The sequence below is a fragment of the Stegastes partitus genome, unplaced genomic scaffold (assembly GCF_000690725.1).
Source record: "Stegastes partitus isolate 25-593 unplaced genomic scaffold, Stegastes_partitus-1.0.2 Scaffold406, whole genome shotgun sequence".
Taxonomy (NCBI): domain Eukaryota; kingdom Metazoa; phylum Chordata; class Actinopteri; family Pomacentridae; genus Stegastes; species Stegastes partitus.
Window position 1 is genome coordinate 199,116 of NW_007578137.1, and position 24,915 is coordinate 224,030.

The 24,915-nt window shown below is 40.4% G+C and overlaps 1 protein-coding gene across 1 annotated transcript; it reads left to right on the top strand.

Annotated features, from left to right (window-relative positions):
- LOC103359945 (WD repeat-containing protein 49) lies at nt 1-24,743 on the top strand. Its single transcript, XM_008285525.1, has 11 exons — nt 1-109; nt 1,361-1,509; nt 2,181-2,411; nt 2,877-3,041; nt 5,928-6,043; nt 10,623-10,753; nt 16,679-16,780; nt 17,024-17,089; nt 20,906-21,096; nt 23,361-23,558; nt 24,510-24,743. The coding sequence occupies exons 1-11, from the start codon at nt 1-3 to the stop codon at nt 24,741-24,743; spliced, it is 1,692 nt and encodes a 563-aa protein (XP_008283747.1).
- The last annotated feature ends 172 nt before the right edge of the window (nt 24,744-24,915 follow it).

The following is a 24,915-nucleotide window of genomic DNA, read 5'->3' on the forward strand; positions in this document are numbered from 1 at the left end:
ATGGTGATTGGCTGGAGGGAAAAGGAAAGCAGGAGTCTACGAGTCACTTCTTTCTTTACAAAGAGGGGTGTCTGGGATGTGGACCACCACTGTGGACTCAGTCTGATAGGTGAGGGCAAATTTGTTTTCCTAGACTACAGTATGTTCATAATACATATGATGTAATATTGAATATTTGTTCATATTCACCTTAAGACATTTATATTTTATTTCTATAGCCCTAAATGGAAAGCTCAACAAAATATGGCACTGTCCATTATCCATTTGAACTTGTTTTGCATCCTGACACATTTTTATTCCCTGTGGACTCATTTTGCATTGCAGTAGTATAAAGTCTTTCACCTCTATGGAAACAGCACAACCATGGACAGAAGTAGAGAGAACCTAAAAGTTTCAGCCTTAATGCCATAACTCACAAAAATAAGAAGAAAAACGGAAAGAAAGTTAATTTTCTTTGTTTACTTATTTTACAAAATTGAAAAAACCTTGAATCAACATTTACATATTTTATCTAAGTGATCACAGCTGTTACCAATTAAGAAAAATAAACGGCGACTCCAGATGCTACAGATGTCTTCCTACTCACAGTTTTAAAATTTGTTTCCATACTTTTCTCTTATCTTCTTTGTACAAACACAACCAGCAGTTCAGTCTAGTTTAGGCAACAGGTCTGCAATTTTTTTGCTAATTGGTTGCAGCTCAGTCAATAATTTTGGGTACATTTTAAAACAAAGCATGTAGATTTTGCTGAAATATCCCAATTTTAATTTTAGACTTAGTTATGTTTGTGGAACAGCATGTCACAAGTAGGTAGTTCAACGCAAAGTAAAAAATCTGACAATTATTTCAGTTTTTTCAAGTTCCTGTCTCATATAAAATGGTATAATTTAGGTGTTTTTAAAAACAATAACATGTCTTTCAAACCTGCTGGTGGGTTTGGGGCTGCAGAGGGTTAAGCCCTTAATCTAAATTAAAACAAAAATTGAACAGGGAAAATTAATGTATGTTCAATACAATATACTGTACATATATTTTTTGTTGCTATGGTGCTGTGAGAGTGGCAGCCAGTTACAGCGGCTCCTACCTACTTTCTATAAAAATTATAAGAATAAAAATGATTCTATTCTATTCTATTCTATTCTATTCTATGTGTACATGGTTAAAAAACAATTCTAAAACTGTGAATGGGTTCACAGTTGTCAATCAATCAAACTAAATGTACCAAGAATACTTAATCAAAACTGTCAAATGCCTCATTGAACACTGACTTGGTAGTCGGGGGGGATAAAAACAGTGTGGTTTCCCGGGTTTAATCACGGTTAATGCCTCTGCTAATTTGCGACATTCTGATTGGTTGTAGCCACAGCAGGTGTGGATCATCAGGTCTTGCTGTGGAACCCTTACGTGACCTCAGAGCCAGTGTGTGTGCTCAGTGGGCACACAGGCCCCGTCACCGCAGTTCACTTCACGCAGGCAAAGCAACAACTGCTCAGCTACTCCAAAGATAAGGTAGGAGCATGTGTCTGTGCGCAGCAGTCTGCTACAACAGATAATGTGGAGATAAAGAACTCTGTAGTTGTACTATTAATTGTGATTCCTCGCTAGAATTACCATAAAGCAAGGAGGTGTGGATGATTTGCAGCTTGTTTCACACTGCTGCCATTGTGAGCTGCTGTTTCTCAAAATAAAGATTTCCTTTAAACTCTTCTTTCTGATGCAAAGAGGATGTTGGTGCTGCTTTTCCTCTCTCTGTTGTAGCACTGTGCATGTTTGCCTTCTCTTTGGCTTTTCTGAAGAGAATGAATATTTTAGAAGTGATTTATGTTCCATCTGCCTTTTGCTCAAACACCATCTGCCACCGCAAGAAACTCTGAAGGCTTTACCTCAGCCTCCTCTGGAAGAGTTCCTTCAGCAGCGGCAGTCATCTTGTTTTGTGCCGTAAAGCAATATGGCGGAGTTCTTGTCAACTCTGACTAAGTACCTCTAACGCTGCAGCACAGAGACAGCTCGAGAAGCAATTCTTCTTGATAATGATGTATCTGTTTGGTATGCTAATACCAAATTATTGTGGCACTAATTGGATTTTAGCAGTATTTATATGTTTTTTTTCCCAGTGCATGTGGGTAATTATGCACTTACAAACACACACATAAAGGCCCTTTCCTTTATCTTCTGTCCAGGTGCTCTGTCTGTGGGACGTGTCCAGCCAGTTGTGTGTTCACCGTCTGGCAGATGTCTTCCCGAAGACGCAGGAGGACACACACACACTCTTATTTCTGCACGAGGAGCGTCAACACCTCCTGCTTTCCTTTAACAGTCTTCTTCTCCTGCTGGAGACAGTGAAGGAGGAGAGGATCAGCAGCCACGAACATCCAGTTACCTGTGTGCTCTATAACAGCCTGTTTAGACAGGTATGTTTTTAAAAAAATCTTTTTACAGTTTCCGATGATTTGTACGGTTGTTGAGTTTTAAATTCCTTCTTGACCTTAGAGTAAGCAGTTAGTAAAACAAGTGTTGATTTAGTAGCTGTTCTGCAGCTTACTATATGACTTACCCAGTTTCCCACACAAGTGAAAAACTAGCTAATGCATCCATTATGAACATCTCTCATTTTAAAAAGTGCCTCCGCTCTGCAATTTTTGTTTTTTTTTGGCTTTTGTTCCCACTTAACAGCAGCATTAGTTGCATATTCTCCTCAGTGGAGGCTTAGCATTTGAATAAAGTGGAGAATGACAAAACGTGGAGAGTGGTTTGGTTATGTGAGAGTAATTTAAGAACACATCAGTGCAATCTGACTTTCTCGCAGCATAAATAAAAATCAGACCGTTGATGATTGATATCCCCCCTCCTCACACACACTCTGTCTCTCTGTGCAGGTAGTCAGCGGCGACTCTGCCTCCTCTGTGATCTGCTGGCTGGCTGGCACAGGTCAAAAGGTCAAACAGTTCCACCGCTGTCATGGCAACGCAGAGATCTCCACCATAGCCCTGGATGGCACTCAGACCCGGCTGTTTACTGCAGGCACTGACGGAGAGGTCAAAGTAGGTGGACGGGCACATGCACCTTCGTTTAGCCATGCATCTTAAACTCCCAACTAAAATGCAAAAATACAAGAAGTAGCTGTGGAAAAAGTAGACTTTTAGAAAACATTTCTTTGTAACTATACCTATGAAACAGATCAAAATAAACAAATGTGCAGCCAAAATAAAGTCCTTTTTCAGTGTCCAAATGTGCTGAGGCTTTAACGACTTGGCATCTGACACAAGTGTACTAAAAAATGTGTTTAATTTTCAGTGTTTTTGTCTGCAAGTTGCCTTACGTTAGAGACAGGCTGTAGCATATATGCTGCAAGACGATATACATTTGTACATCGGCATATATTTCGTCACATCATGTAACTATCCCATTCAAATCACTGGCTGTTAATAGGCCACTATAGCTGTGTATCTGTCACTGAGCAGGATAAATGATGACTTTTAAAAAGATTGTGTGACAAAAACGTTATTTGCTTTTTTTTTTTTTAATTATTCATGAACAGTTTTCAGCATATTTTTTTCCAGAAACTTTACAATATCATGATGCATATCATAGAGCTGTAACTAACAATGACTTTCATTGTTGACTCATCTGTTGATCACTTTTTAAAATGTGTTGTTTAGTCTATAAAATGTCAAAAAATGGCATTTTCCTATGCTCAAGATGACTTGTTTTGTCCACAAACCAAAAATAATCTGTTTACTGTCACACAGGAAGTAAGACACCATAACATTTTCAAATTTAACAAGCTGTAATTTGATAATCTTTACTTTTTTCTTTATAAATTACTCAAGCTAGGTAATCGATTATCAATACTGCTGTTGGTTAATTTAATAGTTAAGAGCTAATCGATTAAGCGTTGCAGCTCTAGAATTTCAGTATGTAAAACCAATCACATTTATGCAGTTACAGCTTCATTCATATCACTTACTCCTTTTTGCACACCATACCATTTAACTCACATGGTACATATATGCCATGAGACAAATAGAATTAAAATATACTTGTGCATCATTTAGTGTCTTTGACTTATTCCTTCCACATTTTCATATTTTAGCAAACTTTCTGTCATGCTGTTGGTCTACCCTTGATTTCTGTGTGTGTCCATGTGCACTGCAAGAACCTGTGTCCTCCAGATTTTCAAATATGGTCACTATTTCAAACATGACGTCCTGTGAGTATTTTGCCACAGTTTAAAATGAGACATAATGATTCCAAGCTTACTGCAGTAGTTCTTAACTGAAAAATAAAATAATTAGGCATTTTTGTAATTAATATAATCAACCACATCAACTCTCTGACCCCATGAGTCCTTGTGAGAATGCAGCCATGTGCATCCTGTGCATGTGCCAGCGTCATCAGATATACTCACATTGCCATTTGAAATAACTGCTAACGTCACCCGAAGCAGAGGAAGCAGGCACCCCTTGGGCCAATTAGCAACAAGATGCATCAGCTCTCTAATTTTCATCAACATTGAACCTGGTGTGCAGCAGTTAGGGCCATTCACAATCTGAAATTTGACCTTTTAATTACAGCGTCCCCATCGAGCCAATCAGTGTTTCTTTGTTAAATGCCACAAACACAAACTGCGTCATCATGTGAAATTGGACAGACGATACGAAATATTACCTGACTGTTGTAGTGGATTCATGTATTCTAGGATAGGAGCTTACCTGCTCAATGGGAACAAAAGCCCATTCTCTATTTATAACTATGTCACTACTTCTTTAGTCAGTTCTTTCAAATGCAAATCAAGCAGAAAAATAATATATATATATATAGATATATATATATTTGTTTTTAAATAAAAATGGATAAAGTGATTTTGTAACCTTATGTGTAAGTATCAGAGGAAGACTCCTCAAATGGTTCAAGTCATATCAGAAACGGGAGCTAATTGGTTCACTTGGGGGATTATTCTTGGACTGTTGCCCTGCTTACTTGTGGGGTCCCTCAGGGCTCCATTTTAAGACCCATCCTCTTGTTATTATACATAATCTTGAGGTTCATTTTCAAGAAACACAAGATTCCTTTTTGTTGTTTTTGCAGTCAATATACAAAACTATTTTCCCATAAAAATAAAAGTAAGGACACAATAGAGTATTTGCAGGGCTTTTCAACAAATATAAAATCTGGATAGATTAAAACTCTTTCATACAATCATTTTTTGTTAAAGCCCTTGGAGGGATACATGGAAGTTCCTTAAAATTTGACAGACAGATCAGCTCAGTGATCACAATGATTTTTTGATTACTACTGACCTTTTTGTAATGAGGGCTTTTATCCAAGGTGAAGGCCTGTTTCGGTTCCAAATAATGTGAATAAGTTGCTCATGCCTTTTTCGCCACTCGGTTGGACTATTGTAATTCCTTGCATGTTGGCGTAAAACAGTTGTCTCTTCTGTATCTGCAGCTGGTATAAAATGAATGATGAAAAAATACACCTGATCACGTAACACTAGTATAAGCCTCCATTTATTGGCCTCCTGTCTATTTAAGAATTGATTTAAATATTCTACAGTTTGTTTATTGAAGTTTTAAATGGGTTGGCACCATCTTATTTACCAGAAGTACATCATCACACCTCTGAACAGAGATCAACCAAGCAGATGTACTTGGATTTCACATTCACATATTCACATTTGTCTTCTGGTCATTGTGTTTTATGGTTTGCTGTTTTAGTTGTGCAGCACTTTGTTTCAACTCTTGGTGTTTTTAAATGTGTTTTCTAAATCCATTTGACATTGACTTTCACTTTGGTAAATTTCCTGACAAGCATTAACACGACAGGCTGAATAATGTTCTCTGTTGATATTTGGGTTTTCATGGAATTTAAACCCATTTAGTGCTGTGATGGTGCGTCTAAGTGTCATTTTGGCTGTCTTTCAGGTCTGGGACTTCAACGGCCGCTGCCTCCACAGAATGAACGCCGGGTTGGGTCGGGCCGTGGACATCTCACAGGTGTTGTTGCTGAAGAGGAGCATACTGGTGATGGGCTGGGAAAGGTACTATATCTGTGTGTATTTAACTGTATTAGCATTTTATGCTTTATGGTTTTGAAAAATGTGCAAATGATTGGGAATGTTTGCATACTGTGGATGGAAGTCAATGTGAGGGTGAGTTTATCTTTGCAAGGGCCAGTTTGTGTTTCAAACTTTAAGAAAAAGTCTTTCCTTTCAGACATCACATCATTGAGTTAAATCTTGGGTTTAGGATTAAATGAGGTTTAGCTTAAGGTAAGATCTAGGAGGATGCATTATATCTGTGAGTGTGGTCGCACAGACGGAGGTATAAATGTGTTTGTGTGTCTGTTTCTTTCTGTGCTTTCCTGCTCTGTCTGCCTGCCAACAACTTGGAGCCAACCAGACATCTGGACCCTAACAAGTCAGAACGCTCCAGGGTGCTCACATGCGCTTTACTATCACTACCTCATATTTGTGCGAGAGGGGGTGTGGGTGTTTTTTGTATACACCACATCACATCTGCTCTTCATCATCATCATCATCATCATTTCACACCCAGTGAGCTGAACTCAGCAGTGTGCTATCATCAAGTTATATGACTTCCTCTCTTTCTGTCTGTCTCTCTCATCTCCACACATTCTCCCACACCTACACACACACACACACACACACACATATACACACACTCACTTTCTTGCTCTCTGGGGCGTCACAGTGGTAAAGAGAACATAGACGACAGATCAGCAGCAGTAAAAGAAAATAGTGTCGTTATGACTTTCATCACTCATATAATTTCCTGTTTCTTCACATCAACCTAGACCACAGTTTAATCCATATAGTGAGGTGTCGCATGGCATCTAATTCAAAGCGCTATTGCTTTCTGCTGCTCAAACGATCTCACGCAGGTTGAAAATATCCACATCCCACTGATAGACGTACTCCTCGGTTTGAAACCATAGTGCATCATTATTTTATTTTGTACCTGCACAACAATGAGAGGAAAAAGTGCTGTAGTGACATAGGACAATAGATTAAAGAAGCAGAACTCATTGCAGGTGTGCTAAAAGCCCTCATGAGATGATGAATATTAAAGTGTTACATATTCATGATGTCCCCTGTAGCACTTTAGTGTAAAGGAACGGCCTCCATGTTCATTACGAACACCGTTTTGGTGCATCGCAGGTGTACAGCAGAGCTTGGATCTGTTGCTGGGAAAACACAATGAACGCGATAAATAATGAATTGTTTATTGTTAAGTCCAAAGAAATCTCTGCTGGAAACAATCTGTCCCATTTAGTTCAGGTCCAAGATGCGAGAACTTCTTTCTTTATGGGTGGAAATCAGAATGTCACTGGTTCAAATTTCAGTTGAAATGTTGGTACTTAGACTACTTCTGCTAATTATACTGCTACTGCTATCACTATTACTGTAGTTGCAAATGTTATTACTACTACTACAGTTGCTGTAGTTACTAATTTACTTACTGTTTCTACTACTGTGAATATTGCTGCTACTACTACTGTTACTACTACTGTTGCTAATGCCGATTAGCCATGCCAATAATATTACTATTACTACTACAAATCGTACTGTTACTACTACTGCTGCCACTAATATTTCTAGACACTGCTACTGTTGCTGCTGATACTGCAACCTGACATTACTGTTACTGATGTTTAATTAACATTAACACGTAGTGTTCATATATAATTAATAAAATTAACTTTGAACTGTCAGGAAAAGGTGAGTTGGGGTAATGAATTGTACATAAAAGATAGATGTATCCTCAGGGCCTGACGGGGGACTAGGACCGCGTGATTACAGCTGCAAAATTAATCACAATAATAGTTTTCATGTCAGTCTATTGATAATTGTTATCATTTTTAAGGAGCTGATCTTACCTTGAGACACAGTCAACACCGAGAGCAAGTAAAACACAGAGGCAAACGGAGGGCAACCAAGGTGAATCTGTCACACCATAGAGTCAGGTTCCTAGTGGCTAATCTGAATCAGGTATCGTCAGACGGAGACCCCCACACATGCCTCCGCACTGACCCCTATATCAAGAAGTGGTTGGGGACTAAGGGTCATGAATGTTTTTCGACTGGGAAGGCTACAGGCACAGATGATAGGCCTAGGCAGCCATGGACTAGCTTGCCTTGGGATACCTGCAGGGAAGCCAGCAGGGAGAGTGATAGCGAGGAGCATGTTCCACTACCAAGGGATATGATAGGCTGTAATTAGCCCGGGATGGAGTACGCTTGGTACTTGTTCATTTAACCAAACTTTGTGATTTTGCTATGTGCGTTACTTCCCCATGAATCTAGTCGATCTGAAGAGTAGCAAGAGACAGTATTTAAACTTGGGAAAAGTAGGAGAAATGGATTGAAAACAAGTTATTTATTCACATTTAACTGAAAATAAGGCATCTTAAAGCAAACTTCTTCACAAAAAAGTGACATCTGCTGGTTTGAAAAATGCACACACCTTAGGTCTAGATGAGAACAAACATCTCCAAACAGCTCAGTAGCTGCCACATGGTCCCACTGGGGACCGTGAGTAGAGCACCCTGGCTTTTAAGCTTCAGGTGGATTAATGAGTGGCCACAGGTGCACCCAGTCACTCACACAGAAGCTGCTTCACAGGCACAGTAACCTGAACAGAGGGAGAAAGAGACAGAAAGACTCACAAAACCTACCCACACAAACATAGCACTATTGACCGAACCAATATGCTTTCATGGCGGTTCATATCTAATACTTTTGAGTGAAACTACTGAACATTCTATCAAAATATTTACTTGTTGAATTGATCGCTGTCACTGGTACATTTTGCGTTTCATCGTCCCGGGTTAAGTGAAATCAATGTTTAAGTGTTTAACTGCATTCTGACTAATGGCCAGTAGGGGAAGACTCTTCATTTGCAAGAAGAAGTCAAATTGAATGGAAGCCAGTGAGAAAACGAATGTAACTCTCTCTTGATTTATTACCTCTGTAGACATTTTTCTAATGAGTTTTTGGTCTAAACTGCTACGGGGCTACATGTACACTATATTGCCAAAAGTTTTCATTCACCCATGCAGATAACCAAAACCAGATGTTCCAATCACTTCCATGGCCACAGTTGTATAAATTCAAGCACCTAGACATGCAGACTATTTCTACAAACATTTGTAAAAAGACTGGGTCAATCTCAGGAGCTCAGTGAATTCCAGTGTCGTACTGTGATATGATGCCACCTGTGCAACAAGTCCAGTTGTGAAATTTCCTCGCTCCTAAATATTCCACTGTCAACTGTCAGTGGTATTATAACAAAGTGGAAGCGATTGGGAATGACAGCAACTCAGCCACGAAGTGATAGACCCCACTCCTGCAGTGGCAACCCTAACCCTAGTGGATGCTGAGGCGCATGGTGCACAGAGGTCGCTAACTTTCTGCAGAGTCAATTGCAACAGACTTCCAAGCTTCATGTGGCCTTCAGATTAGCTCAAGAACAGTGCGTAGAGAGCTTCATGGAATGGGTTTCCATGGCAGAGCAGCTGCATCCAAGCCATACATCACCAAGTGCAATGCAAAGCGTCAGATGCAATGGTGTAATGCACGCTGCCACTGGACTCTAGAGCAGTGGAGACGCATTCTCTGGAGTGATGAATCGCACTTCTCCATCTGGCAATCTGATGGACGAGTCTGGGTTTGGCGGTTGCCAGGAGAACGGTACTCGTCTGACTGCATTGTGCCAAGTGTAAAGTTTGGTGGAAGGGGGATTATGGTGTAGGGCTGTTTTTCAGGAGCTGGGCTTGGCCCTTAGGTCCAATGAAAGGAATTCTGAATGCTTCAGCATACCAACAGATTTTAGACAACTCCATGCTCCCAACTTTGTGGGAACACTTTGGAGATGGCCCCTTTCTCTTCCAGCATGACTGTGTACCAGTGCACAAAGTAAGGTCCATAAAGACATGTTCAATAATACGAGGTGTGACAGAAAACGTTAAGGACTGGTGTCACAAAAGATATATTTCTAATCCAAACTACAAGTTTTCCCCTTCGAAGTGATCCCCCTGGTGTCAAACGCACTTTCCCAGCCTTCTCTGCCACGCCACCATGCACTCCTGAAAGGATTCTTCTGGGATCCTCCACAGCTCGGTCGTCACAGCCATCTTGATGTCATCCACGTCTTCAAAACGGGTCCCCTTGATGACCCCCTTGAGCTTGGGGAAAAGGACAAAAACACACGGCGTCAGGTGGGGTGAGTAGGGAGGTTGCTCCAGCACGGCGATGTTCTTCTTAGCCAGAAACTGTCAGATGCTCAGGGCATTGTGAGCAGGCACGTTGTCATGGTGAAGCAGCCATGACTTGTCCTGCTCCAATTCTCGCCTCTTCTCGCGCTCTGAATGAAGCAAACTATGCAGGATCTTTTTGTAGACATGCTGGTTGATCGTCTGACGGGGAAAACTTGTAATTTGTAATTTGGGTTTAAAATACATCTTTTGTGACACCAGTCCTGGAACTTTTCGGACACACCTCGTATATTCAGAAATCCTATTAAATTGATACATGTGGTACGTTCTCACACATCTTTCTCAGTTCTCACCACCTCCTCCTGTCTGTGTTTGTCTCCACAGGATGCTAACAGTTTTCCGACTGCATTCCTTCTCGCAGCCTTTTGTTGAGCCCTCTGAGTGGAAGGGGGGCGTTCAACATCGCGGCGATGTTCTCTGTGCTGCATTCCAGCCTCCACAGACTCTAGTCACAGGTGTGTGTTTGTGTACATAATGTAAGTATTTCTTATATTGATTTGTTTCGCTGAAATTTCAGAACAAGAAAAAACAAAAACCAGGCTTTTATTAACTAACCGACAATCTGTGCACACCATCAACATGCCTTTGTGCAAAAGTGAGTGTCATAATGTGCGTTTTCATGCCTGCAGTTTAGTGTGCTCTCCTTTCTTTTTGAATTACACATTCACAGCTTTTTATTAGCAATGAGTACTCATGCAGAAGAAAGAGGGAGATGGAAAGTGGAAAAAAAAAAACAAAGGCTTGGAAATTAAAAAGAATCCTAGGAATTTAAAAAAAAAACAGTAAAATACAAAATAATAGGGAGCAGTTATCTGCTGATTAAAATAAGTGGTGTTGTTATCAAAGGACTCAAGCTCCACACTTGTCTCTCTGCTGGAAATATCTCTTCGTGTTTATATGCGTCTGTGCACATGTGTAGGCAGAAAGAGACTTAATATATTTCAGAGCGAACAATGTAAAGTACAACTGTGGATTATTCTATTCTCTAACTGTGGATGTGTGGGCACCTCCGTTGCCTCGGTGTGTGTTACAAGTCAGAACTTTGCGAACACTCTGTATATCATAAATACAGCAGAATTAGATGATTTAAGTGAAAAACAAGGGCGAACTAAGTGAACTGAAAATAATCTAATTAGAAACTCCCTGTGTGGTTCGACATACAGTAGATCTATCAGACCCTTTTAAGTCAGTTCTTCCCTGGTGGCCTTTGTTAATGTAAACCATGCTGCTCAAACATACAGTATGTTCAATGTTTTTGACGAATAAATTGGCATTCCTCAGAGGAACAGCAGTGTCCGTTTTCTCTAATGTGAGCGGACATTTGCCTCCTCCACACACCAAAACTTTAAACATGGAAACTTGTTCCAACGTGCTTTGATTATTAATTAGAGCTGTGTTAAAGGCGAGTAGACTGGAAAGGTCAAAGAATGTATACACACGTAATGGACAAAATTACATACGGTGCTGCACTTTATCTAATAAGATTAAGATCTATTCAAGTTACAAGATTACAAATGTTTCTCTGTGCGACTTCCTTTTCTATATTTATGGTTTCTAATTTTAATTCCAAATCTCTCATATGTGTGAGGTCATAACTATGCACTACTCAGAGAGCTCAGAGGAACAATCAAGCGAGACTACTTTTGTTGTAGGGGTGTTCTTACACTTTACTTTAGAAAAAAATGCTAATAAAATTATACATTGCAGAAAATTATATGGCATTGCAATCAAAAGGCATCTGATCAGAGCCTGGATTCAGCGATATGAAATGGAAATGACTCACACACATGAAGTCAGGGCAGAGTCCTAAAATCACACCAGCACTTATTAAAATGCAGGGCGCCTCTAGCTAATGGAAGACTAGATGAGGAGCCTTCTCTCCAATCACTCTATTTTTTATTCCACTTCTGTGAGTTCATACAGACTTTGGAGCTTGTCTCCAAAGTTTGTGGGCTTGATTATAACGTCTTTTTTTTTTTTTTTGTGAACCCGGGAGTTCAACCCTGGTTTTCTTGGTTACAAATGCCATGCTTTCACATTGATCAACTCATAAATGTCTACCAGCATTAACCAGGAGACAAAGACGTCACTGGTTACATGAAAAAAATCTGCATCTCGACAATATAAGCAGGTCTGATGTGGTCCTTAGCATGTGAAGACGGCATTACTTTGAAATCTCAGGGAGGCCTCTTAGTGCTCATCACATTCTTAGATTTTTCTGCCTGGGGGATTGAACTGGCAATCCTCCAGTCGCTGGTCCACTTCTATAACCATCAAACTACAAACACTCTGCACCCAATTTGCCCCAGTATGCTCTTCAGTTTGTGAAGTTGTATCACTTTGGCTCACGTATTGAAAGTTCAGCTCCAGTTTACCAGTCTGCAGGAGCACAGCGCAGGCATAAACTGCAGACCCCTCTCCGGCCTTCCAAGGGAGATCAACCCAAGAGATAAATATTGAGAGCGATAAAGTGAGGGATGGAGGAAGAGGAAAGGTAGATAAGAGGGGTGTTCTCGAAGCTGGAGGGAGAAATGGTTTGGAAGGAAATGAATAGTTGGAGATGGAACAAAAGCACAATTCGGGAGCTACTTTGTGAACTTGGAAACTTCTTCAAAGTTCGCTCTGCAATTTCTTTGTCAGTGTGTTCGGCTCCTCGCTCTGCCTGCGTTCTCCGTTTCTTGCCAGTCTCTGACACCGCTCGTTCACTTCTGTTTATTTTTTACCTCATCTCCCTAGTTTAGCCTGCTGCATCTCTTCCTCCATCTACACACACACACATCCCCTCCGCCTCCAATTTAATCCAAATGCCCGATTGATTATTAGAGCTCCCTCAGTGGGATTGAGAGGAAATGAGACTTTTGTGCAGGTTGTAGAGGTTTGTGTATGTTAGAAAAACAAGATTATATAAATATATGTTGGCATGTTTGTCTCTGAAATGTGACCATGTGGTTGCTTTTTTTTTTTTTTTTTAAATCAAATCAGAGATTTTTTTTGTCAATAGTTGGTGGAAGGAATTGATCAAACTAAAGCTGTGATTTAATATTTTGTCAGCAGAGAGTTTGCAAGAAATCCCCCTTGATCACTGATTTCTTTTTCTTCATAACCTGCTGTCACTCAGCCAATTGCTTTATGATACTGATGCCTCCAATGTCTTATCAACCTGTCTGCTGAATGCAAATGATTCACTTCATGAACAGTTTTGAATGTTATAAGGTATAATGATAATGTCTAGAAAGACAAAATATTAAAACAGTTTCTTATTAAGTGATTTGTGTGAATCAAACTTGCAAGATTTCAGTTGTTGGAGCAGTTTTCAGTCATCGGCTCCACATCAGCTAATGTCTCGTCCAAAAAAAAAAATACTCATAAAGTGATGTAATTCATTCATAAATTCCTCCTACGCTTTAATATCCTGTGTATTGCTCTCTTCCCGCTGGCCTTTGGGCATATTTGAAGAAAGGGGTGAATCACATTCACATTCCTATTTCCTGCACTTCCACACTTATCTACTCACATACTAAAGCAAAAGGTGTATGTAAATTATACATGTATGATTTTCTACATTAACTATTTGCTCAATTTCTTTCTTCTACAAATCCAGCGAGCACAAAGACGGCATCTAAAAGCGATGACGCATTAGTTTCAGTTGGCAGCATATTTCTTCGGGGTTGCAGTGAGTAATGCTGTTTTCACATCAAAGCATGCGTGCTGCCAAGTTGTGTAGTAGTGCTGCCAAGTGAAAGCAGTGGTGGCATCATGGCCACCAGTGACAAAAGTCAATTTAAAGTTCTGTTTGGACTCACACATGCTCAGGACTGTGTGCGTGTGTGTGCGTTTTCCCGTGCTCGTACATGCACCTACTGGTTTGTGTCTCAAGTTGAATCAAGTTGCAGCAGGAACATTTGGCTGATGTGGGACTGAAGCTTCCTCATCCATATTCAGAGTCTTTGCAAGGTTCCGCTTGACTTCTCACACACAGACACTGTCAAACAACACACACACACATACAGCAGGATGCACGTACACAGGGGTCCTGTGTACCTCCTTCAGTCACAACCCCTCCCCCCCATTTCACTCTCCTTCTTTCCTCCGATCCCTTAATCCTCCGTGGTTGAACACCTTCCAAGCGACCAAAGACCAACTCATCTGAACTTTGCTGGATGGCCCAAATGTTTTACAAATGGAATAGCAAGTGCAGAAAGCAGAATACTCCATGACAGCAATGACATCTTTTTTTCGAGTAGAGGATACTTTGTACATGTTGGGAAGTACATGCGAGACAAAAAGTTGTATAAAATCTTCAGTGGCCAGAGGGAGCTGCATGAAATCTGATAAATTACCTCAAGAGATGTCCCTTGGGTCGTCGTCAGTTGGAGCTCAGGATGGCAAGTTCAGAATTGAATGTGGAGGTGTGGAGTCAGAGAGAGGTGAGCTCACTTGACCTCTGTTGCCCTCCGTAGGCTTGAGGCTACATTAGTCACACATCGCATACTTTTTCTTTTTTTACTTTAAGTATGCACCACAGCTGCCCTCACAGTACATACTGTTTCATGCAATATGCATGAATATTGCACCTTAAGCTTTGACCGTTGCAGTCTATAGTGCAAAATAAGCTGTCATCTGTCTGTCACTCTTGCTGGCTTAAGTTGTTTATGCTCGTGTGAGATACTGTTTGCGGGTCAGAATGGCCAGAAAAGCATGCTGGCCTGCACACTGCGAAATCTGCCAGGATGTTGTGAGACATATTTTCGGCACACCACATTTGTCAAATCATGTATTAGGACATACCAACGCTTTTTTTTTTGTTTGTTTGTTTTTTTGTTGTAATATATAGTATGGAAGTATGGATATTGGAATGCATGCTTGATTTGCATTGTGGGTAATGTAAACACCAAGCTTTGATAAGGAAGAAGACAGAATGAAAGGAAAAACTTTAGCTGTATCACTTTTTAAAAAAAGAGAAGAAAATAGCAGTGTTTCTGTAACGTCTTCTTTTAATGCACATATTAAAATGTCACACTGGAAAAACGTTCGCAGAAACAGACACATTTTTTAAAAAACTTACTCAGTTTTGAAAAAAAAAAAAGAAAGAGTTAATGGCTAGAATTTGTGTTGGTGACACCTTTAACTCACGTGACTGACCAGCTGCTCCTGTTTCTTTCATTGTTTTCACCTCTAAACAGCACAAAACATGGCCAGTACCAGCTGACATCAAAATACCATGACAGGTTTTTCGATTAATGACAATTCCAGAAGACGTCCTTTCATTTTCCTCTCGTAGATGGCCAAAGTTGTTTGTTTCTTCAGTTGGCAAACAACTGGTTTTGTTTCGGGCTTCTTCTACTCTGTTTATTAGAGCCATGCATAACATAGCCCATCCTGCCACCTTCTGATGACACTTTGCAGCTCTAGTTTATAACTGCCAAAGCAGTTAATGCTTTGGAGACATTTCAAAAGTTGGCTTCAAATTGGCTTGGCAGGTAGATGGAAACATGACTCATGTTATTGGAGTGCAATGCGGAATCTGTGTGCTCTTGTATGTAACTACTTGTGTTTCTTCAACTTTCTTTGTACTTGGGCCTTTGCACTGTTGTGTCCGCTGTTTGCGTCTTATGAAAAAAATGCGAGGACTGTTGAAGGTTAATGAGTCAAGCCATCTGCATCTTAAAGCTCAACATTGTCTAGATGATTCAGATATCTACACTTTCTCATTCCTTCTGTCTCAGTCGTACACACACACACACACACACACACACACACACACACACACACACACACAGGACATGATAAAAGTCGCTTGAAATACAGAAGCTGGCCCTGGGCTGCATGAATAATGCAAGCGGCCCACTCTCTCATAAACTTTATACCTCCTATTGCTCACACACTCTTACCTCCCATAGCCAAGACACTCCTCACACATCTCATTAACTCCTGCTGTTCGACAGTCGAACCACCTGATGCGATTTATCTGATAAACACACACAGACATGCACACACTTTCGTATATATAATGTAGATTAATTGAAATGCTCTTTCTCTTGAGGAGAAAGTTAAGGTTTGAGCGGTGGACCAGATGGCAGCTGGGGACAGATGTTGAGCCCTATCATCTTTGAAGTGGTTTTAGTGGCTGGTTTGCATGATTCAGCAGCAAGAGGAATGTTAAAAGTGTGTGCGTAGAGTGACAAAAAGTTTTTGTAGTTTGTTTACATTTCTTTTGAAAAGACGATGCTTTCTTTCGCCCTTGATGGGACGCAGAAAGCTTGTAAAGTTTTTACAGTGAGATTTCCTGTGAAACTGACTGTCGTAAAGCCTAGTGATATTTTAAGAAAGTTTCTGATGTGTCGTGACTTTTTGTTTTGCCTTGCTTATGCTGTGTGCAGGAAGCTACGATGGAGAGATCATAATATGGAACAGCAGCACAGAAAGAGCTTTGAAAAGACTGCGGCCACATGCTGAACATGAAGACTACAAGAAGCCACAAGGTCTCACTTTCACAAACAAATTCTACAATCTATTCCACAGTTTCATGGTTTAATTCATACCAAGGATCTAACCAAACCAGGAAAAATAGCATTATTTTTTTTCTAAAGTTAATTCTGAATTTGCCCTGTTCTTCTGCCCTTTGTTTTGTCTCATGTTAATTATTTTCTTTTTTTTTTTTTCCTGAATCTTTGGCTTATGTCTGACCTTCTTGCTTGATTCTCATCTTGGTTTGAATGGCAAAGACAACTGCACTGCCATCACCAGATTGTTCTTCATACCAGGACGCACATCTGTGACAGCAGCAACAGGTGAATTATTATTATTGTAATCACTAAATACAGCACCCATAAAAGGTATTCAACCCTATTGGAAGTTTTGTCCTCTGATTGCTTTTTAACAATGAATCCTGATTCATTTAATTTGGCGGCATCATCATCATCATCATCATCATCATCATCATCATCATCATCATCATCATTTCCTGTCAAAATGAAAATGAATTTCTACAAAATATTGTCAATTAATATCAAAATATTTTGTAGAAACATAGGTGCAACACAAAGTGAAGTAAAGCATAAGTATTCACCCCCTTTAGGCCAGTATTTAGAAGATGCTTCTTTGGCCACAATTACAGCATTAAGCCTTTGTGGTTAGGTCTCAGTCAGCCTTGCACATCTAGACACTGCAATTTTACCCCATACTTCTTTGCAAAACTGCTCAAGCTCTGTCAGGTTGCATAGGGATTGTCAGTGAACAGCCATTTTCAAGTCCAGCCTCAAAGTCTTAGTTGGACTGAAGTCTGAGCTCTGACTTCGGAACATTCACCTTATTGTCTCTAAAACATTTCCTTGTAACTAGGACTGCTAACTTTGGATAATTGTCTTGCTGGAAAACAAATCTTCTCTTCAGTCGCAGTTATCTTGCAGACTACTTCACATTGTCCTCCAGGATTTCTCTATATTTTGCTGTTTTAATGTTGCGCTCTACTTTTACAAGCCTACCAGGGCCTGCTGCAGAAAAGCATCCCCACATCATGATACTGCCACCACCATGCTTCACAGTGGGTATGGTGTGTCTGGGATGATGGGCAGTTTTGGTGTTGACTTCAGCGTTTCCCACAGGCCTTCTGGCGAACTCTAGTTGAGAGTTTAATATGAGCTTTATCCTTTCCCGTTTTATCTCCCATAGAGTTTGACTGGTGAACGGGCAACAGTTGTTGTATATACAGCTTCTCCCATCTACGCAGCTGGAGCTTGTAACTCCTTCAGAGGAGTCATAGGTTCTTGGTGGCCTCTCCTATTTGTCTCTCCCTTCCAGGGTCACTAAGTTTTTGAGGACAGCCAGCTCTATGCAGATTTACGGATGTGCCATATTCCTTCCATTTCTTAATAATGGATTTAATTGTACTCCAAGGAATATTCAGTAACATCCTTCATTCATCCCCTGATTTCTGCTTTATAATAACTTTTTCACAGAGGTGCTTAGAGTGTTGGTTGTCTTCATGGGGTAGTTATAGCAAGGAGTACTGATTCACCAGTGGCATGACCTTCCAGATACAGGTGTGTTTATATGACAATCACTTGAGACACATTCTGTATGATCTCCATTTCACTAAATGTGTGACTTATAACACCAGTTGGCTGCATCTGTGTTGAATTATGTGCCTCTTTAAAGGGTTGAACACCTAAGCAGTCATTTATGTTACATTTTATATTTTTTGTAGAAATCTGTTTTCACTTCAGCATGAAAGAGTTGTTTTTCGTAAATTCCTGTCAAAAAAGCCCAATTAAATCGACTGATTCAGTGTCGAAAATTAATAAAAAGAAAACTTCCAATCGGGGTAAATACTTCATTGTATGAACTGTGTAATCCTTGCCAGGTTTCTTCACAATATATTTTATTTGTTAAAGTAAGGTATGGGAGACTGCATAATGTAAGCAAGAATGTAAAGCAGCTTTGCCTCAGGAGTCTTCCCAAAATAGCAGCAGGGATTGCATATCAAATTTTTTTTACCCATATAAATTCTGTATTTTCACTTCAGTGACACTGTTTCCCAAAATAACACGTCATCTTGCCAATTTTGTTGTTGTTGTTGTTGTGCCGGTTTTATTATATTGATGAAACTTCACCAAATGAGAAACCAGAGGGAGTTTTTGCCTTTTTGTCTTGAGGTTGAAGCCCGTTTAAACATACAGTTTATCCTTCTTGCATTAATACTTTCCAGTAGTTGGAGCTGCTATATGGGAGCCTGCGTATCGAAGAATTGTAGCTGATGCAAACACTTACATTGGGAAGTTGAAAGAGCTCTGCAATCAAAAGCTTTTTTTAAAAAAGTATGAAATACATTGCATATGCGGGCTTGTTTTTGATGACGAATACACAGATGCACATTACTTTATGTTTATGGTGTTTACACTTTATAAAGACAGAAAGGCTGCAGATATCTTGTCCTAAGATACTGTTCGGTATCTACACATCAATGAGTCTTTGATCTGGCAAGTTTTCCAATTTTTAGCTACTTTTCAGATGCAGCATCCTGAGCTCTGAAGTTTACTTTTCTTTGTATATTTTAACAATACGTGTGAGTGCAGTTACTTGAGTTTTTAAATACATTTTGATTTAGTCTGCTGCTCCTGCTAACTGCTTGGTCTGTGCCAGCTGCTCAGACTGACTGTGGTAATGAGGTGTGTGGGTCTGTTGACAAGGTTTAACTACACAGTTGTTGTCAATAGAGCAGTGGGTCTCTGGGTTTCAAGAGTGCCAGCTGCAACTCATTTAAAGTGAATAACTTGACGCCTTTTGGAGGACGAAACCAAAGCAGCCTTGGTCAAGTTCTGACCCTGCATCTGCTTGACAAAAACTCTGTTGCAAGAAGGTTAAGATAAATCTGGCTAGAATGCTGTCAATCAGTGATTGTACAGATATTGAAGGTTTAAAGAATTTTTAGTCCTCTCCAGGCACAATGTTGAAACGTTGTCACAGATCTCTTTCAGTTGTGTTGGATGGTTCAGATGAACTCAAAAATACGGGCACTTTTTAAATTCAAACATACACCAATCAGCCACAACAGGTCTCCTTGCTGCAAAAACAGCTTTGAGCTGTCGAGGCATGAACTCCACAAGACCTCCGAAGGTGTCTTGTGTTATCAGGCACCAAGCAGCAGATCCTTTCAAGTTTTGTGACCTTTAAGGTGGGGTCACTGTGGACTGGACTTGTTTTTCCAACACATCCTACAGATGCACAATGAAACTGACATCTGGGAAATTTAGAGGCCAAGTCAACACCTTGAACACTTTTTCACGTTTCACAAACCATTTCTGAACACTCCTTGCCGTGCAGAAGGGCGGATTATCCTGCTTAAGGAGGCCAAAGCCATCAGGGAATACTGTTGCCGTGAAGGGGCGTATGTGGCCTCTGCCGGCTTGTCTTCTTCAAATACTACATCCAGCTGCCATCTCCTCCCCTCGTGAACGATGCGCACATGGCACGTTGTTCACATTATGTGAAAGAAAACGTGATTCATCAGACCAGGCCACCTTCTTCCATTGATGCAAAGTCCAGATCTGATGCTCATGTGTCTGGCACCGGGATGTTCGCAGTGGATCCTTTGGGTTCAGTGGGTTGCAGGGTGGGGTCTCCATGGATCAAACTTTTTCTGGTGCATTGAGGTGCTCTTTGTTGTGTTCCTCAAGCATTCCCTGAGCAGTTTTTGTCCTCTGCCACTGTAGAGTGCCCTTGCCACTGGCTAAGATGTGCTTGATCTGCAACAAGGTTTAGGAAAGTGGTACCTATCAAAGTAACGTCATCATAAATGCCCAGACTGAAGGTTTTCCAACATTGTGACTGCAGTGTATCAAGATGTTTAGTGTTACACACGTCACCTGTAAGCTTTAATGTTTTGGCTGCTTGCTGTACATTTACATAGAAAAATCTACATTTTATACCCCATGTGTCCACTCTGATGGACATAATAAACCCCTTTTTTTTCCATTCTGCTGTTTTCATGTTTGTACTATTGATGCGATTGCACCCATTTGCCTATTAAACTTACCACACACATATACATCTGCAATAACAGATGCTTGTGGTCACTCCAGACATTTCTGTCTCTGCATTTTTATCAGGTGGTGCAGATTTGGTGTCCTGTGGTGGCTCAGGTGTGGTTCAGCTCTGGAACACCCAATACAGCCGTCTGGTGGGACAGTTCACAGCTCACAACGGGGACCTGGGATCTATTGTTATGACCGGCAGCCCCTGTGGAAAATATTTAGTCACGGCTGATAGGGAAGGAACAATCAAGACGTGGGATATAAAGGTACATTTTTTTTTTCTTTTGTGATGAACACAATAGAGTATATACTAATTGACACTAAAACTGCAATTCTCATTCCACTGTGGATAATTTGTGTATAAAGTAAAAAGAAGAGGAGAGAGAGTCACAAAGACAGAGAAAGTAGTGGAGAATGGTGAACACAAAGCCAGAACGAGGGACAAAGATGAAGAGACTGACTATAATAGACAGTGAAGAGAGAGCACACCCTCGATATTTCCATTAGATCAGGGTTGTTGTTCACTCTAAAAATGACAGAACTGTCTGTCATTTTGAAGCCTCAGCAGCTTGCTAGAGTGCAGCCAAGATGGTCAATCATTTTGAAAATCTCCCCTGACATATCAGCAGAAAGAGGTAATGTCCCCAACCTCTTTGGGGTTTTACTTATGAATGAGACTAATATTGTTTGCCTTTTGCATTCTGTAATTTTTAACATAAATACTCACTTAAATGCTTGGAATTATGTGTGAAAACTATAATTTACTGCAAGATATTTTGGCATATCAATTGCATTAGAAGTGGACATCATCCTTAAAGAGTATCAGTAATTTCATCCAAGTTGACTGACACTCAATCATATGAGCACATCACGTACATCACATTTATTTATTCACTGAAGAGTTTTTGATACCTCAGAAGGGCCTTTTTGACTTTTTGACTCTGATTATGGAGACTTTGATCGGGCCATCGGTATGAGGCGTAGCTGCATCACTGTCATGCTCATAATTGCGGTAAAAGAACACCCTCTCGGGTATTATTGCCACAATATTCAGAGCTCAACTCTCTGTCACAGTTTATAAGAGCGGATGAATTCAGATGGGTACGTCGCATTTGGCTTCCAGTTTAATTTATGGAGATTTATGTATATATGTAGCAGGGTTGAAGAAGTTGGGCAAGCTCAGTGCTCTGGTAGAAATCCTGTCCTCTGGCAAATTTGGAGCATGCTTTGGAATCAGCTGGATGACTAACATGATTGCACAGTATAGTGTCGCGTGCTCAGTCACAGGACTTGTCGGTTCAGTCCAGAGTCCAACCTTAACATGACGCATTTCACAGTACGTATAAACACAGTTTACCAACTGTCAAGCTGTGTACATGTTGATGTGGTGTTCAGGCGGAGGTAAGAGAGTTGATTGCGTTCCTTTGTGTGACTCTCCAAAGCTGAAAAAAACAACAGAAAAAAAAAAAAACCTGATTAAAGAATGTGTTTTATCTGGTTATGTAAGATGCAAGCCTTGGCGTGTATGATCAGCTGGGTTGTTATCTGCAGTAGTGATGCACAAGAATGATTTAATGTTTTGAATTGATTATTAAAGGAAAAAAGTTTAGTTTTTTATGTAACAAAAAAATATGGTATTTAAGTTAAAACTGTTTTAAAAATATATGTATATATTTTCCCCCCAGTGAATGTGTACATTCACATGTGTACCATCATTATAAGCAGGTATGATAGTTGTTAATTCCACTACAGGAGGGACTTGATGTTCTGTGGAGAAAATCTGTGCATACATATATATATATATATATGCATTGCAAATGAGCTGGAAAATATCAAATTCAATAATGTGCATCCCTCATCTACAGCAGTAATGTTAACATCTTACCTCCAGGGTCAGAAGACATCATTGGCTAACATTACATTATTTTGTGGAGATGTTAGAAAATGCCCAGTTTAGGACTGACATTACCGTTATGTAGTATATCCTCACTGCAGCGGCTCTGTCTGACTGTTTACTAGAATTTGGGAAGGTTACACTGAGCAACCCCAGACAAATGCATTGCTCGAGCAAAGATTTTTTCTTGGAAAACTTAAAATACACACAGGGCCCTAATCTCTGTTCCAAGCATTTTTGTTTATCTTTTATAAACTAAGTATCGAAATGTAATTCAAGAGCAGTGCTTTTCCTTTATTTCAGTCATCTATGTGGATCGTCGGCTGGTGAGGATGCTAACCACTTTCCGAGGAAATATATCTTCAACTTAGTATCCATATATTGCATACTGAAGACAGTTTGACATTAATTTACTTGCTCAAACCTTAATCAGTAATTTGTCCTTTTTTAGCGGTCAGTGTCGATGGTAGCCAGTAAAAAGGAGGCACAGTAATGAGTGTCAAATCAGTCTTTTCATGTGAGAGAACAGAAAGTTTACAAAACATGAAGTTAACACTCGTACTTTCACATCAACAGGTCGATGTTTCCTTCCGCTCAAAATAAAGATTGCCTAATGTTTTGCCCCCTTTGCTTCAGGATTACTGTCTCAAACCAGATGAAGGAGCGAGAGAAGAACTCCCAAAACTGCTACATACTTTCCGCCCACATCTCAATCACGTGACTCACCTGGAGACATGCACGCACGGCGACAGGCTCCTCCTCCTGTCCTCATCATCAGACTGCAGCGTTGCCCTTAGCTACCTGCCCGGAGAGACCGTCGGGCTGTTCGGACAGGTAAACAAGCACACAGCTCATTTAAGTGCACCGCAGTAGCTTGAATCACACAAACATAACCTGCCCCGTTTGAAATAAATTGTTTTTCGGATGGAGATATTGTTCAGCACCACACTGTCAAGGTAACGGCCTCTGATCCTCACGGTTGAAATGTATAGCGGTGCAGGCTGGCTCTGATAAAGCCTAACCTCCCACTCTGCAGCGTGCTGGTGGGTGGTAGTATCCAGTTGATGAAATGGATGTGAAACCCAGCATCAAGCCACGGTTAGGCGTGTGTGTGTGTGTTTGTGTCAAAGGAGACCCATATTAAGTTAGCCTGGGGCGGTGTCTGCTGAGTGTTGCTTCATTTCAGTTTGCCTCGGGCCCACACACACATGCGCACACACACACAGTCATACAAATGTATTCATATAAATTCACCGCAACCTAAAGAAGAACACACACAAATGAATTCATGTACACCTACATATGCTGTACAATAGAATACAACATCAGTAAACATGCAGGGTTTCATACTGTATGTGTCGCACCACATACAGATATGGTTTTCATAAATGTGCGCTTGCTTTTAATCTTTTAAGACGTATTATGCCACATTTATTCATCTCACATTACTTCATTACACACTCTTGGATTCGTACATCGTCTGTTTTGTGTTTATCAGGGGGTGAATTCCGGAAACAAAAGACTACATCCATATTCAGCATATCAGGTTATTAAAGGATACACTGTTAATTATGAATATGTTTTGGAGCAAGGACAAAATACAGAGACAGTAATTCACATTAAAGAGTTTCCCACTACCATTTAATGAGTGTGTACAGTTTCACTGAGACCAGACTGCATGTTTATCGTAGCAAATCCAGATGAATGCAGTTTATCGGTTAAAAACCCAGCAGTCATGAGGTTATGTCGCGCTCAGATATTCTTACTGTTGTTTGTCGTATGTAGGATCACTGGTGCCTGGAGAGACCTGGACCACTGCAGCCCCAACGGGAACCAGAGCGGGACCACAGTGACCACGGAGGGCGAGAAAACACCAGACTGGAAGGAAAGAGATCACCTGCAGCGCTCGGTGAATCTAATACTGACCCAGGACATGACAGCGCTGCAGAGGAAGGAGGGGTGAGGATAAAAGATGAGGACAGCAGGAGAAAGGCAGAAGTGGACACAAGAGAACCTTGATGCAGGTTTAGATTCGATTATATTGTGCTCTACTTGCACCAAATTCAGCTTGATCTTTCCAGTGTTTGGTACAACTCCACAGTGTTTTCACATAGGCTGCTATGACATCAAACTGGATGTCTGAGGCATTTAATCTTTTATTGTATGTTTGAAAAAAACAACAACTTTATTA